Source organism: Cavia porcellus, unplaced genomic scaffold (genome assembly GCF_034190915.1).
Source record: "Cavia porcellus strain 051 isolate PalLab524CR breed Dunkin Hartley unplaced genomic scaffold, mCavPor4.1 scaffold_28, whole genome shotgun sequence".
In the NCBI taxonomy this organism is placed as follows: Eukaryota; Metazoa; Chordata; class Mammalia; order Rodentia; family Caviidae; genus Cavia; species Cavia porcellus.
In genome coordinates this window covers 28,741,757-28,756,871 of record NW_026947511.1, presented here as the reverse complement: position 1 = coordinate 28,756,871, position 15,115 = coordinate 28,741,757, and the positions used below count along the sequence as shown (strand labels likewise).

The 15,115-nt window shown below is 40.9% G+C and overlaps 1 protein-coding gene across 1 annotated transcript in view; it reads right to left on the bottom strand.

The window, feature by feature from the left end:
• The window catches only part of Eif4ebp2 (eukaryotic translation initiation factor 4E binding protein 2), a 31,810-nt gene extending 16,974 nt beyond the window's left edge, over positions 1-14,836 (bottom strand). The window contains exon 1 of the mRNA XM_023566701.2: positions 14,360-14,836. Within this exon, the coding sequence (XP_023422469.2) occupies positions 14,360-14,504 (145 nt within the window). The 5' untranslated portion in view covers positions 14,505-14,836. The remainder of the gene's footprint in view (positions 1-14,359) is intronic.
• Between the last annotated feature and the right edge of the window lie 279 nt (positions 14,837-15,115).

Genomic DNA, 15,115 nt, shown 5'->3' with positions numbered 1-15,115 from the left:
TCAGCTTATGATTTTTCACCTATGACAGTATAAAAACTTAAGAATTCAGTAGAAACTATACTTAGAATTTGATCTTTTAGTATCAGAGCTAGTGATACGCAGCATGATACTCCTGTGATGCTGGGCAGCTATAGTTAACAGCCAGGCATATGATCAAGAGAGCAAACAATTCATTTCCTGCATGCACTGTGTTGCCAAGCTATGACTTTAGTGAGCTAAAAGGCACGCCATTGCAGTTTGAAGAGAATCTTTACTTCATTTTGCTTTTGATTAATATATATATATATATATATGAATACAATGTATGTTTTGATTCACATATACATGAGGTAGCAGTCAACTCAAGTTAATTAGCATATATATCACTGTAAACTTTTATCATTTCTATCATCATCATCATTTTTGTGATACTGGGGATTGAACCAGAGCATGCTTTACCATAAGCTCCGTAAACTACAGTCACAATATTTTTGGTCAGGGTCTTGCTACATTGCCTAAGCTGGCCTCAAACTTGCAGTCACTGTCTCAGCCTCCCAAATAGCTTGGATTACAGGTGTGCATTGCCATGGTTGGCAAATTTATAATTTCTTGATAGTGAGTGAAAATAATCCTCTCTTCTAACATATAATAATTACATTTATGTATTGCTTTTTCTTGTCAAACAATATTTCATTGTAGAGTAATCCCTCTTCATCTGACTTCATCTCTCTTGCTTTTTATGGTTGCAACTAAAGGGAAAACTCCAGAAATAATTTGTAAATTAACTTTTTCTTTGTAAATTAACTTTTATTAGTGTATCGTTATAGTTATTTTATTACTGTTGCTGGCAATCTGTTTCTAATTTACAAATGAAGCCTTATCTCAGGAATAAACATACAATTCAGTATTATCCAGAGTTTCAAGCATCCACAGAACATCTGGAAATGTACCCCCCAGATAAGGGGGACTATTACCACATTTTGCTTGTAAATTCAGTAGCTGATGGATATACAAGTTATTTCCACTCTTTGACTATTATGAATAAATCCTCATTTAAATACTTTTTTTAATATAACAAAGAACGGTTTATTGGGGGAAAATGAAAAAGAGAGGTAAACAGCTATGGTGAGGTGATAGGGGGCTTCAGAGCTGAAAGGCTCTCATCTTTGTTTCTGAATGGATATCCATTCTCTTGGGCATACACCTAACAATGTAACTGTTAAACTGTATGAAAACTCTACATATGACCTTTCAAGGAGCTGCTGAACTACTTTCCAAGGTGGCTGAAAGGCTCTGCATTCCAGTCAGCAGTGTGAGGATTGTAATTCCATACACTGCAGCTGTTGTAGCAACCACTCGGTGTTACCTTTCTGATTGTAGCCACGTTAGTGGAAATGAGGTAGCTTTCTCACTGAAGTTTGACTGAAATACAATCTTCCCTGATGGCTACTCAGGAGTAGGCTCTTTTCATGTGTTTGTTTGCTGTTCAGCTCAACATACATTTCTTCAGAGAAATCTCTATGCAGATCTTTGCCATTGTAAACAAGTCTTTTACTGAGTTGTACTCATTCTTTATATATTCTGGGTACAAATTGTCTATCATATTATATTTTCTCCTATTCTGTGGACTGTTTTCCTTAGTCTTCTTTAAGTGCGTAAGTTGTTTTTTTGTTTTTTGTTTTTTTTTGTTTTTTTGTCTTTTTCCTTTTTATCGGTACCGGGGATTGAACTCATGACTGCCTGCTTGCAAAGCAGGCACTTATGCCGCTGAGCTATAAATCCCCAGCCTAAGTGCGTAAGTTTTAAACTTTGATTCTCAAGTCAAATTTATGTTTTTCCTATTGTTGCTTGTGCTTGGTATCATATCCAAAAAACAGTTGCCTAATCCAAGGCTATAAGTATTTGTGCCTGTTTTCTTCCATAAGAACCTTCCAGTTTTACCTCTTCTTACATTTTGGTTTTTGTGCTATGGGGCTCAACTTCAGTTGTGGATATTCAGTTGCATCGCTTGCTGATAGGACTCTTCCTTTCCCCACCAAACTGTTTTGGCAACCTTGCTGAAGGTCAACAAACCATAATCCTAAGAATTTCTTTCTGGACCCTCAATTTTATTCCATTGACCAACATCTGTCTTAATCTGTAACAAGAACACACTGTCTTGATCTGTAACAAGATTTAGAATCTGTAAATGTAAGTCTTTCAATTTTCGTGTTTCTTTTCAAAGATTATTTTGGCTATTTTGAGTCCCTTAAAATTCCACATGAATTTTAGAGTTAGCTCCTCAAAGTGGCCAGCTGAAATTCTGAAGGGGACTGTACTGAATCGATACATCAATCAAGGGACTATTGCCATCTTAAATATTACACCTTGTGATCAATGAATAGCAAGTATCTTTCTGTTTATGTAGGTCTTCTCTAATTTCACCAATATTATTTAGTATAAGGCTTGTACTTTGAATTAAAAATTTAAATAACTGAAAATGGAACGTTTTTACATTTTAATTTTGGATTGTTCACTAAAGGCGAACACAGATATAATTGTTTTTTCTATAATGATCTTGTATCCTGTAACCTTGCTAAACTGAATTATTAATTACAACAGTTTTGGTCTTGAATGGCAAGCACAGTAATAATTCAGAAGCTAAGATACAATGAGGAAATAGGGTCTTAACTGAATGCTATTAATGTTCTTAAGGCCTAGGAAAGTATGACTACAAAAGCATAGTTTTCTTGTTTGTTTGTTTTTTGTTTTTTGTCTTTTTCTTTTTTATTGGTACTGGGGATTGAACTCACGACCACACATTTGCAAGGCAGGCACTTAGGCCGCTGAGCTAAATCCTCAGCCCCAGTTTTGTTTTTTGTACCTGGAATTGAACTGAAGACCTTGCACTTGCCAGGCGGGGCCTTGTGCCACTGAGCTGTATCCCTCCCCCCTTTAAATTTTTGAATTTTAGATCACTGCAGGCTAAAAAACTTAATTGCAGCTGACATAAAACAAAAACTCTGGAATCAGCCCATGAGTGACTAAGGATTTTATGGTATAACAACTCAAAGGCACTGAACTACTCAAAAATGCAAAAGTATTTATAAGAAGCTAAAATTCTATTATGAATAAAATGTCAGGAAAGAACCTTTTTATTTTCTTTATTGGATATTAGATTTGCTATAAAAATATAAGAGTTCCAGGATAACCGACTAAAAAAAACTCAAAATAGTCAAGGTTCCTTATGCACATGCATGCTTAAAAACACATTTTTTGAAGCAAGAACTTCCTAGTTAATTCTTTGACTTGAAACTGCCTGCCACATTCACACTACTCCCAATTTAATCATCCAGTGCATCCACAAATGACCAGAAAAGTAAACTTAAATTCTTTAAGGAAACAAAAAGACCAATAAATGCATAGCTCATACATAATACAAGTCAAATGAAATGGGATTTTTACCTATTAATAGTTTTTTTTAAAAGAATCTATCTTACCTTGGCCATGGAAATATTTCCTTCCAGCAAGTTTTCCATTTCCTTTTTTATGAAAATAATATTTTGTTTTTAAACTGAAACACTGCAAAAAAATCACCTTATTATATATACTGTTTACTGATCTTTAATGTCTACCATCAAGATGGGAGGAATTTGTGAATGTTATTGTTTCAATTATAATCAGAAGTTACTTTTTTTCATTTTTATTTTTTGCAGTGTTAGGGACCTAATCTATTATTTAAAGGTAACTACAAGAAGAATCAAAAATGACAGTACAACTTGCTGAAATTGGTTACGAGGGCTAGGGGTACACACAAGAGTAGACTGCTTGCTTAGGATACATGAGGCCCTGGGTCCACCATCAGCATCACAAAAAAGAATAGAAATTGTAAAGAGAGAGGACAAAAAGTAATATAAAGTATCCCAGATTCTTCTGTAACAGGTAGTCAGTAGTACTGTCTAATGAAGAGGTGGCAAACCCATGATAAACATGTGCTGCAGCTGGTTATTTGTTATACTGAAAGCTCTAAAAGGTTTGCCATGACTGGTCTAATACTAAGAAATTAAGACATCATGTACATATATTATTGACAGCCACAGTGGTAACAAAAATGTTCGAAACTGTTGAAAGTGGTAGCCGGCTGGTATTTTATGTGCTTCTATGGTGTTCGATTTTTGTTTTTTAAATGAGCATATATTAATCTTCATGCTTATATTTAAAAACAAATAGGAACCTTTACATCTAGATTATAATTCTGTTCACTCTTTGGTGACCAGATACTATGATAACCCTAATCCTTTGCTCTCACATTCCTAGATGCTGGCATTACAAGGGAAACATGAAAATAAAATGGAGTCTCTATGGAGAACAGAGGGGAAGCAAAAATGTTTGCCTTTTTAACCTAAAAATGAGTAATTCTCACATGGCAGAAAACAAGACCAATGAATGAGGCTTAAAAAAGTATGCTTGCCAAGATGACTGGTATAGAAATAAGGTCATATAAGTTAATGGCCTCTTTCAAGACCAAATAAATTAGTTTAAATAATCCACGCAATAAGATATATATATATACACAAGAAACTTTAAACTTAAAAATATCATAAAGTTCCCTGTTAACTCGAGTAACTTATGGGGTAGTTGTTACTATACTGTCACATGGTTCTTCATCACACAGTTCTTTTTAATTAAGGCTGGTTCCAAAATTAAGCATCCATAAGCTGGAGCTATAGTTCAGTGATAAAGCACTTGCCTAGCATGTGTAAGGCCTTGGTTGAATCTGCAGCACCAGAAGGAAAAAATAAAGCCCACCCCTGCAAATGGACAGCTGGGAAAAAGTATTAAGTAAACCGAACCACCTGAATAAGATGATTACAAAACCCTCTAAGAAGGCTAAGCTGTCCTTACACCTCTATACAATGGTGTCCCAAGCAGCAAGGAGAAATGTGGGGCCAAATGGCGCTTTCCTTGTGGGACTTAGGTCATCAGAGGAAAATATCAGAACACCCTTAGCAAACTTCATGCTGTATCTCGTTTGGCCAGCACTGGGGCAGCTGCCCACCAGATCAAAACCTGGGGAAAATGTGAGTGCCTTAAAGTATTGTGGTATATATCCCAGTGTCTGGACACTGCCACTTAATGTCTTTTAGGGGGGGATACAGGGAACTGAACTCACGACCTAGTGCTGCCAGGCAGGCACTTGTGCTGCTGAGTTAAGTCCCGGCCCTCACACTGCCACTTGAAAAAAAGGGAAAACTATAGTAGCATTGAAAAGGAAATGGCTGTTTGGCAGAAAACCAACAGTGCCAGCCCTATTTGTTTTTAATATTTATTGAAATTCAATAAATATTACATAAATATTAACCAAAAGTGGGTTTAAAATTAAAGTTTCAAAACAATCATTAAAGTCAGACATGGTAGTGCATACCTGTAATACCAAAATTTGGGAAACTGAGGCAGGAAGATCAGTATGAGTTCTAGGAGAGCCTGGGCTACATCGCCTGAATGACAGTGAGATCCTGTCTCCCAAAACAAAAGTTACAGTAAAAGATACACTGTCTTTACTCTCCCTTAAATTACTCCTCTCCACCTTGAACACACTTAGCCCACTCCTGCCATTTTCTGAAGTAGTTCCGGAAGTCCTCTTTCACTAGTGTCTTTAGTTGCCCTGTTGTAGCTGCCTCTGTATCCTGAATTGATTCAAAATGTTTCCCTTGGGGCTCGGTAGCTCATCAGCATAAGTGTCTGCCTGGCAAACACAAGGTCCTTAGTTTGATTTCCAGTACCAAAAAAGTTCACCTCTCCTGGTCATTATGACTTTGGGCAAGAGTGAGAGGTTGAATGGTGCCAGACTGGGTGAATAAGCTGGATGAGGACACACCATAATGTTTGACCAAGCCAGCCTTTCTGTTGGATGGTACTTGGCAGCAGTGTTCACCATAGTTTTGATCACACCTTTAAAAGAGAATTCAGAACTACTTCAGAATGCGGTTAGAATGATTGAGAGGTGTGTGTTCAAAACAGTTAATGACAATGTATCTTCTATTATAATAAAAATTTAAATAGTCACCATTCTGGCATGTGTGTGTGTGTGTGTGTGTGTGTGTGTGTGTGTGTGTGTAATATACAGGTTATATATACGTATGAGATATATGTATAGATGTATATGTGAGATATATCTAGCAACTAAATTGTCAACTTCCACAATAGGAAACTGTTAATACCTAAAACAAAGAAAAGGCATTAAATCACATTATTTTCAAACTCAGAGGTAAACAATAGAAGAACTAGCTAAAAGACTTGCTACAGTTTATATCTAGAATGTCTCCCAAAGCCTCATGTGTTCAGAGATGGGGTTTTTGGAAGATAACTGGATCACAGGAGTGTTGTAGTGGTCCAGTTATCTTTGAACTCATGCAATCCTCCTGCCTCAGCTTCAACTAAGGTCTGATAGGTATGTGCCACCACAGCCAATCACCTCACCTGTAAATACCTCTGAGAATCTATAGAGGAATGGTCTATTTCATCAGTAAATAGCACTTCTGCTATAATCAGGACCCCACTGCTAAAACTACACTAAACTAAACCAAACCAAACAGAGGTACCCAAACAGAAGATATCACAAGAAAAATACAGACTAATATCCTTTACTAATGCAGATATAAAACTCCTCAAAAAACACTAACAAACTGCATTCAGCAATATACTGTTTCAGAAAAAGAAATCAAGGCCAAATAAGATTTATTCAAGGAATACAAAGCTGACAACATCTGAAAATCTATTAATGTAATATATATCAATAAAATAAAACAAATCATAGTTATCTCAATACAGAAAAAAAAAGGTAGGGCAAAGGAGTCGCTTAATGGCAGTATGCTTGCCACGTGTATGTGGGCCTGGGTCTGATCCCCAGCCCCACAGTTAATCAATCAGATCTAGTACCTGTGGAGGATGTGGTTATGCACATCTTAATCCTAGCAACCGGCTGAGGCAAGAAGTCCAGAAGTATGAGCCCAGCTCAGGCGATTTAGTGAGATCCTACTGAAAATTTTAAAAAGGCCAGGATTTAGCTGAGTACAAATACTGCTTTCAACTTTTAGAACTGCAAAATAAATAAATAAAAATTTAAAAGAATGTAGCTCAGTGGTAACGCGCATACCTAGCATGCCTGAATGAGATACAATTCCCAGTGCCAAAACAAAACAAAACAAAAAAAATCCTAGAAACTAAAACCCTTTCATGATTAAAAAAAACAAACAAGCAAAACAACAATAACAAAAAAACCCACCCAACAAATTAGGGATGGAAGAGAATTTCTTCAGTCTACTAAAGGGCTACTATGAAAACCCAGTGCTAAAATCTTAATGTAAAAGACTGGCTGGTTTGCCCCAAACAACAAGGTAAAGATATCCTTTCTGTGTGTTGCCACATCTATTCTATACCACAAGGTAGATCCTGGCCAGGAAATTAGGCAAGAAAAACAACAGGCATCCAGTTACATTAGAAAGACTCTCTTTATTCATAGATATAATCTTGTATATAGGAAATTCCAACAAATTCATAATTGAACTGTATTTTCCAGTTTATTTTTGCTTGTGGAAGTCTTTCTTTCTTTAATCACTCAGTGAAATGAATAGTTTCTGTTTTTCAAGGTACTTTCCCTAGAGATCAAAACAATTATTTACTTAGATGTAAACATTTAAAGATTTTTGAGCTTTTAGCTTTTAAAATGTGGCCAGAGAAGCAGAAAGGGATCTTTAAAAGTGAGACACACTCCTCGCTCGATGGGGGCACACCTGTAATCCTTGCATTCAGGAGGCTGAGGCAAGAGGATCATCAAGAATTCCAGGCCAGCCTGCACTACATAATGAGACTCTGTTGCTATAAATAAATAAATAAATAAAATAATTAAAAAATAGACACATACATCAAAAGGTAGCTAAGAGTTAAGAAACACAGATATTAAGGGGTCTTCAAATAACAAATAAGCAAGGCACAGTGCCATAAACCTGTATCCCAGTCACTCAGGAGGCTGAGACAGTAGGATCCCAATTTTGCAGCCAACTCAGCAAAGTCATGATTCAAAGCAAATAAAAAGAAGAAAAAAATAAATAAAAGAAAAAAATACTATAAAGGGGCCAGGGACACAGTCAGTGATAAGAGCGCATCCCCAGCAGGCGAGAGGCCCTGGTACCAAACAACCCCAAACAAACAGTGAAATGATGAATAAATTCGAAAATAGTACCATAAGGTTTTGCTGTTTAGCACCAGTCTCAACAGATTTTTTGTTCTGTTATAAACACAGCAGCAAAACTCTTCCAAACTTGGATTTGTTCACCTCTAGACTTGGATGTCAGGAGCATCACCAGCCATTCAGGGACAAATGTGAAGTGTAGCTGAGGCTCCCTTCCACTCCCCACAGGATGCAGCTTTCTCCACAGTAGTTCTGCTGTCTGATCTGCAAATCTTCACCCACAAGCACCATTAATCAAGCCTACAGTACCTCCAAACCACACAAAATCCTTCCTATAAAAAAACTGTCTTTAAGCCCCTATCTTTGAAAGGCTCCTGCTGAACAGCCTTGGTACAGACAGGTTACCGGTTCCTCGCTTCTCCTTCCCGTCTCCTACTGTAGACACAGAGGGAGCAGAGGGAACTGGGATCAGATCTGTCTTACCTGTTCTACCCACTGGCAGGAGCTGCCTCCTTCCCTTATGCCACCACACTCGCCTCTGGGCAGACAGAGGTGCTTCCTCCTCCCAGACAGCACTGACCTGAGCGGGGCAACTGGTCTCTTCTCCAGGCTCAGAATCTAGTCCTCCTCCAGCAAACACACATTCACCATGAAACAGATGGACATCTTTAATATACACTTCAGCAGCTTGTGAATGAAACTAAAGCTGAATCCCCTATAGATTGACAACATGGTAATCTGTGTTACTTGGAGATAAGTAAATGCCATCTTCCTCAACCATAGGGCAATGTAATTAAATACCCTTCATTACAGTTTTCTCTTTTTTCATTACATTTTTCAAGTACCTCAACTCTCACATATGTAATAATGAAGTCGCTTGGCTAAGAACTGAGGGTACAAAGTTACATAAGAGCTGGGTGTGGTGGCGTATTCCTGTAATCACAGCACTCAAGAGGCTGAGGCAGGAGGATCACTGCAAATTCTAGACTAGCCCAAGGCCCATCGTGAACTACATATTGAGCCCATCTGAAAAAGACAAAAAACAAACAAACAAAAGACACCACAGTTAAATAAGTATATAGGTCTGTTCAGAAGTTATTGGCCTAGAATTATGTCCAAGGTCATCAAAAGAGAAATATTATGACAGAATCAAAAACTGGTCTTTCTTCCCCACATCTATACCCAGAGTGAGATTCACTGCTCCCAAGAAATGAACTAGTGCATGCCTTTAAGCCCAGCACTTGGGAGGAGGTAGAAGGAGGATCACTGTGAGTTGAGGCCAGTTTGGGCTACTTAAGCAAGTTCAAGGCCAGCCTGAACTACACAGCAAGATCCTATCTCAAAAAACAAGACAAAACACAAAACCCACCAACAAAACCTAATAAAACAACAAAAACAAACCCACAGAAAGAAAGAAAGAAAGAAAGAAAGAAAGAAAGAAAGAAAGAAAGAAAGAAATGAAGGAACAAACAAGCAGTCAATCAAGCAAACAGATCAAAAAGCAAGATATCAGGCAGGTATAATCCCAACACTCAATATTCAGGAGGCTGAGAAAAAGACCACAAGTTTGAAGACAGGCTAGTACATAAGGAACCCAAGGCCAACCTGGACTACATGGTGAGATCCTATCTCAAAAAACAAAAACAAAAACTATCAGGTCTCTCCCAAAATACTTGTTTTTACATAGCTTACTCTAAATGGATTACGGTCGCAGATCTCTTTGAATACTTACAAACTTCTTTTCCCAGTAAGATATCATGATATTGGAAGGAAAAACTGAATAATGAACAGGATACAGAATTTGAGATACCCCTTACATTACAGTGGAACCTTAATTCTCTGCACAATCCTGGTTCCAAAATGAACCGGACAAGAACCGAATCAAATTTCCCCATAATGTCTACATTGAACCTAATCACTGAGTTATTTATTTATTTATTTATTAGTCTTTTGGACACAGGATCTTGCTATGCAGTTCGGGCTGGCTTTGAGCTCACTTTGTAGCCCAGGCTGTTCTTGAACTTGTTGTAATCCTCGTGCTTCAGCCTCTCCAGTGTTAGAATTACCGGCATGTACCACCATGCTCAGTCTAACCACTGAATTTGATTCAGTTCTAGTGCAATTCAGTTTGTGACCAGAATCATGGAAAGAATCAAGTGTGTGAAATGAGGTACCACTGTTAACTGGTTGTATGATACCAATAAGTTGATTTCCCAATTCTTTTCAATTATGAAATTAAACCATTAGGATCCTTTCAGTTAATCAGAGCATTGTTACAAAAGTGAAGCCAGCAACAGTAACCTTACTTTCCACTGAGGTTAGAATAAGCATCTCAGTGGAAGAACAAATATCCCCAGTTTTCCACGGGCAGATAGGCAAAAATTAAACCACAAAAATTTCCTCCTCCTTAGTGATAACAATTAGTGTCTTCTGGTGACACAATAAATCCAAGGTGTTACAGCAAGTGCATTTTCACCCACCTTTCATTTCCCAAACCACAAAAAAGGCAATTTTGAGATCCATTCAGGGTAGGCATCTCGAATCTCCGATGAATAAAGGATTCTCAAGAACAGAGAAATCTTAGGTTGGCCAGGCTGTGCTCTTCCCCACCCAGTCTGATCATTTAAGGCATTCACTGAATCAACTGATGTGCTGGACGCTCTGCTCTAGCACAAGTGACACTCCAGGGTTCCAGAAGTCTGAGGCAGGAAAAGCACTCCCTTCCCTTCTCACTATATACAGACTTCCCATATAAGCCTACTAACTCTCATTTTTTTTTCTACATGTTTTCAAGTCTGAAAGGTGTAAGCTGGCATTTTATATATAGCTCCAGTACTAAGAATCTTACCTGCACCTTCCCATTCCTCTCCAAATCATGATTTTAAACTGATTCAGAGCATTTCCTACTTTGGTCTGGTGTCCTGTCTTGCCAAGTAAAAGGCTTGATACCCTTCTTAAAAGTGAAGAATCGTAGTATTTTTTTGTACCGGACATTGAACTCATGACTCTGCGTTTGCCAAGCAGGCACTTACACTGCTGAGCTAAACCCCTGGCCTGGTGCCCTGTTTTGTACAAAGTACTGCACTGGATCTACAAAACTCACTACAGGGGACTGGGGATTTAGCTCAGCGGCATAAACGCCTGCCTTGCAAGAAGGCAGTCATGAGTTCGATTCCTGGTACTGATAAAAAGAAAAAAGACAAAAAAAAAAAAATTGCATAGTGAGGAGAGATTACATACAAGGAGACAGACGTAAGGAGATGAAACAAAGCATCAGAAGGCAGAACGTTTCTAAACAGATGGGAGACTGAATAAGTACAGTACACCCAAACAAGTACAACAATGCTATATTCTTATAAACATTAAGCCCTCATGTGTTAAAAATTCAAAAATCAAGCCAGGTGTGGTGGCACACTTCTGTAATCCCAAGTGTGTAACCTAACACTAGGGAGGCTGAAGCAGGAGGTTTCCGAGTTCAAGGCCAGTTTGAACTACACAGTAAGTTTCAGACCAGTTTAAACCACATAGTGAGATCCTGTTTCAAAGCCAGACAAAAAACAAAAAATCAAAGGATCACTACAGTGAGCTCTGCCAGGCAGTGCTCTTCCCCAAGATAGCGGGGGCAGGTGCAGTGGCCCACACTTGTAATCCTATCACTAGTGAGACTGAGGCAGGAAGATTGCCTCAAAGTTGAGGCCAGTCTAGGCTACATAGTGAGATTCCCCTCTCCCCCCAAAAAAGGCTGTAATAAATACAGGCTCAATATTATAGATAAGACAATGACAAGTATTTAAATCTTTAAAAAGAAAACAGTTATGTGTGGGCAGGTTATGGGAAATTTAATCAAGCAGTAGCAATTGTGTGTGTATTAGGAGGTTAAATGAGTATTTCTGGCAGAATCTTTCCAAGCATTTTAAGAATGAATTCAGACTATGAGGCAGGATTCTATCTTTAAAGCAGCCTTAAAGACTGTCTTTGTTTTGAAAGCATGACAGCCTGCTGTTTGAAATATGCCAAAAGGCTTTCCTCTGTGGTTCTTCTCTGGGGAATAAGATTAGCATACAGTTAAAAATTTAGCTTCCTTCCCAAGTAAATTAATGCCATTGTACCAGTGACATGTGTTCAGAAAATTCTGGGATGAGTTATAGTCCCTTTCCATTACCTTAGAAAATACTATCATTTCTTAAAAGTTACCAGTTCAAGTTAAAAACTGAGGCAGATTCTTGTCTGTTGAATTTTCTCATAACTGAAAACATGCTCCCACTGGTGCAACCACTGTGGAAATCAGTGTAGCAATTCCTCAAAAAAACTAGGACTAAGAGCTTCCATTCAATCTAGCTATTTCCCTTCTTGGTATCTTCCTGAAAGAATTAAAAGCATCATGCCACAGCAACATACACACGCCCATTTTTTAATAGCAACACAGTTTGTAATAGCTAAATCTTGAAAACAGCCTAAATGGTATATGGACAAAGAAAATGTGTTTTTTTAATAAAAAAAATATAATGGAGTACTAGTCTGCCATGAAGAATATGCTTGAAACATTTCTAGCTAAATGGATGCACGTTGAGATCATACTCTTTTTTTTGGTACTGGGGATTGAACTAATGACCTAACGCTTACCAGGCAGGCGCCTGTGCCACTGAGCTAAACCCCCAGCAAGACCAAGTGAAGTAAGTCAGACATATGTGTGTAACTACGCGTTGTTTCTGTGGTATGAGAAACCACAGACCAAAGTGTAAAGTGTAAAGACCAAAATGTGTAACAGATACTTTAAAATAGGAAGAAAATGTTCAACTGGGAAGGGGAACTAGGGAGGGGGGAAGGGAAAGGAAGGAAGGAAAAAGAATGAGAAAAAAACGGAAACAGCTTTCGTAAATAAGGAGGGGAAGAGGGGTTGAAGGAAGGATAGAGGAATGGGAAAAAAAAAGGAATCAAGTTAGATCATGTACAGGTACAAATTTCCTATAATGAACTGATCATTATGCATACCTAAAATGTACCAGTAAACTTTAATTAAAAAAAAAAAAAAAGCATACTCCACGGGGCCAGTCTGGAACAGGCTGGATAGGAGGCAGGATTCTTCAATGAAGTAAACCCCTGGCTAGGAAGTCAGTTGTTCTGCCGCGGACTTGTTTTAACACTTCCTTGAGCCTGGCTCTCCACTGGCAGCGATGGACTTGGCCTGCTTGGGTCATTTCAGTCTTCCGAGGCAGCCACCTTTCCCCTACAGTCCTATGGCTGGATCCTGTCAAGGGCCCTCTCAGATTTTTATCCCTCCGAGTTGGCAAGGACTTCCCCTTATTCTACAGGCCTTATTATTGTGTAACAGATCCAAGGTTGGCCCAGGCCTAGCTGCAAAGGATTGGTTGTAGTACAACCCAGGAGCCCTGCCCTCAGGAAACGGGCCAGGAATCTTGTAGACTGCAGAGTCTGCCAGAGAAGTCCCCACCCTCTATCAAGAGGCTGTCCGCTCAGTCACCCAAAGAAGGCAAAGTTCTAAAGTTAAAAGCAAGCCTCGTTTCCCTTCAGTAAAGCCCTCAAAATCGCCTTCCAGGCTCCTCCCTCTGGAGAACAGCCCGGCCTAGGGACAGACAACCTCTGAGCTCCCTTTACCTCTATCCTAGTGTTGCTTGTAAACAGTTCCCAGTCGACCTTTCAAAAGCGGTGATCAAAAACCTCTCTCGGCACCGCCAGTCTCTACCAGCCCTGCCCCCCTAGAATCAGGTATCTTGCTCAACAAAGCTCCCTGCGATCCGCCTCCCAAGGCGACCACCGAAACCTTACCCTCAAGGCTGCCAGCACCCTCCCCCTCCCTCCTTCTGCTAGGCTACTGCACACAGGCACTCCTGGTGCTTCATCCAGCAAAGTAAACAATGCTGTCAAAGCAGGACGACGCTGGGCAAGGCATTCCGCCCTCTTCCTGATTTTCTAAAAACCGCAAAACATTGCATCACACGGTCTCGTGGCTCATTCCTCTCTCCAACTCCCTTTCTAAGAACAAGAAGGCCCGATGGACGCTCTACAATCAAGCACCAAGGCACACAAATACATGATTACACGACGGAGGGACTCAGGGTGCAGCAAGCGTCCCCAAGGCGGCGGCGGAGGGAGGAGAGGGCGTGACACGGCGGCGAGGCGGGCGCCCAGGCCCGCGGGACCGCCACGTTCCTGAGGGGCGGCGTGGGCTGGGGCAGGGCGCGCGCTCACCTCCCGGCGTGGTGGAGAACAGCGTCCCCCCGGGCGTGGTGCAATAGTCATGAGGTAGCTGCGCGGCGTCGCTGATGGGCACGGTGCGGGTTGGGATGGCGCGGCTCTGGCTGGGCTGGTGGCCGCTGCCGGCGGACGAGGACATGGCTCCAGAGCGGGCTCTCGGCTTTGTCCGGCCAGCGGGCGGGCGGGCGAGCGGGCGGGCGGGCGAGCGGGCGGGCGGGCGGGCGGGCAGGCGGACAGGCGGCGGCGGCGGCGGCTGCGGGGCCCGGGAGACGCCGGCACCTCAGGAGGACGGAAGGGCGCACACCGCTCGCTCCTCGTTCGCCTCTTCTCGCTCCCTCGTCCTGCTCCTTCCCTGCCGCCGCCGCCCTCTCGCCGCCGCCGCCGCCGCCTGACTCTCAGACACCCGCCACTAGCCCCAGCAGCAGTAGTAGCAGCGGCAGCAGCGGCAGCAGCGGCGACGACGACCGGAAGTGGGGGAAGGCGGGAGCAGAAGGTGTTCGCGGAAAGCAGGTCGGCCGGAAGTGACGTCAATGGGCGTGGTCTCGCGTGGACAGGGCGGAGCGTACCCTAACGGAGAGGCTAGCAGAGGAACCCATCTGAACCAGCCAAACTCCTCACTTCCCCTCTCCCTCTCTCCCTCTCTCCCTCTCTCCCTCCCTCCCTCCCTCCCTCCTTCCCTCTCTCCCTCTCTCCCTCTCTCTCTCTCTCTCTCTCTCTCTCTCTCTCTCTCTGTGTCTGTGTGCATGTCTG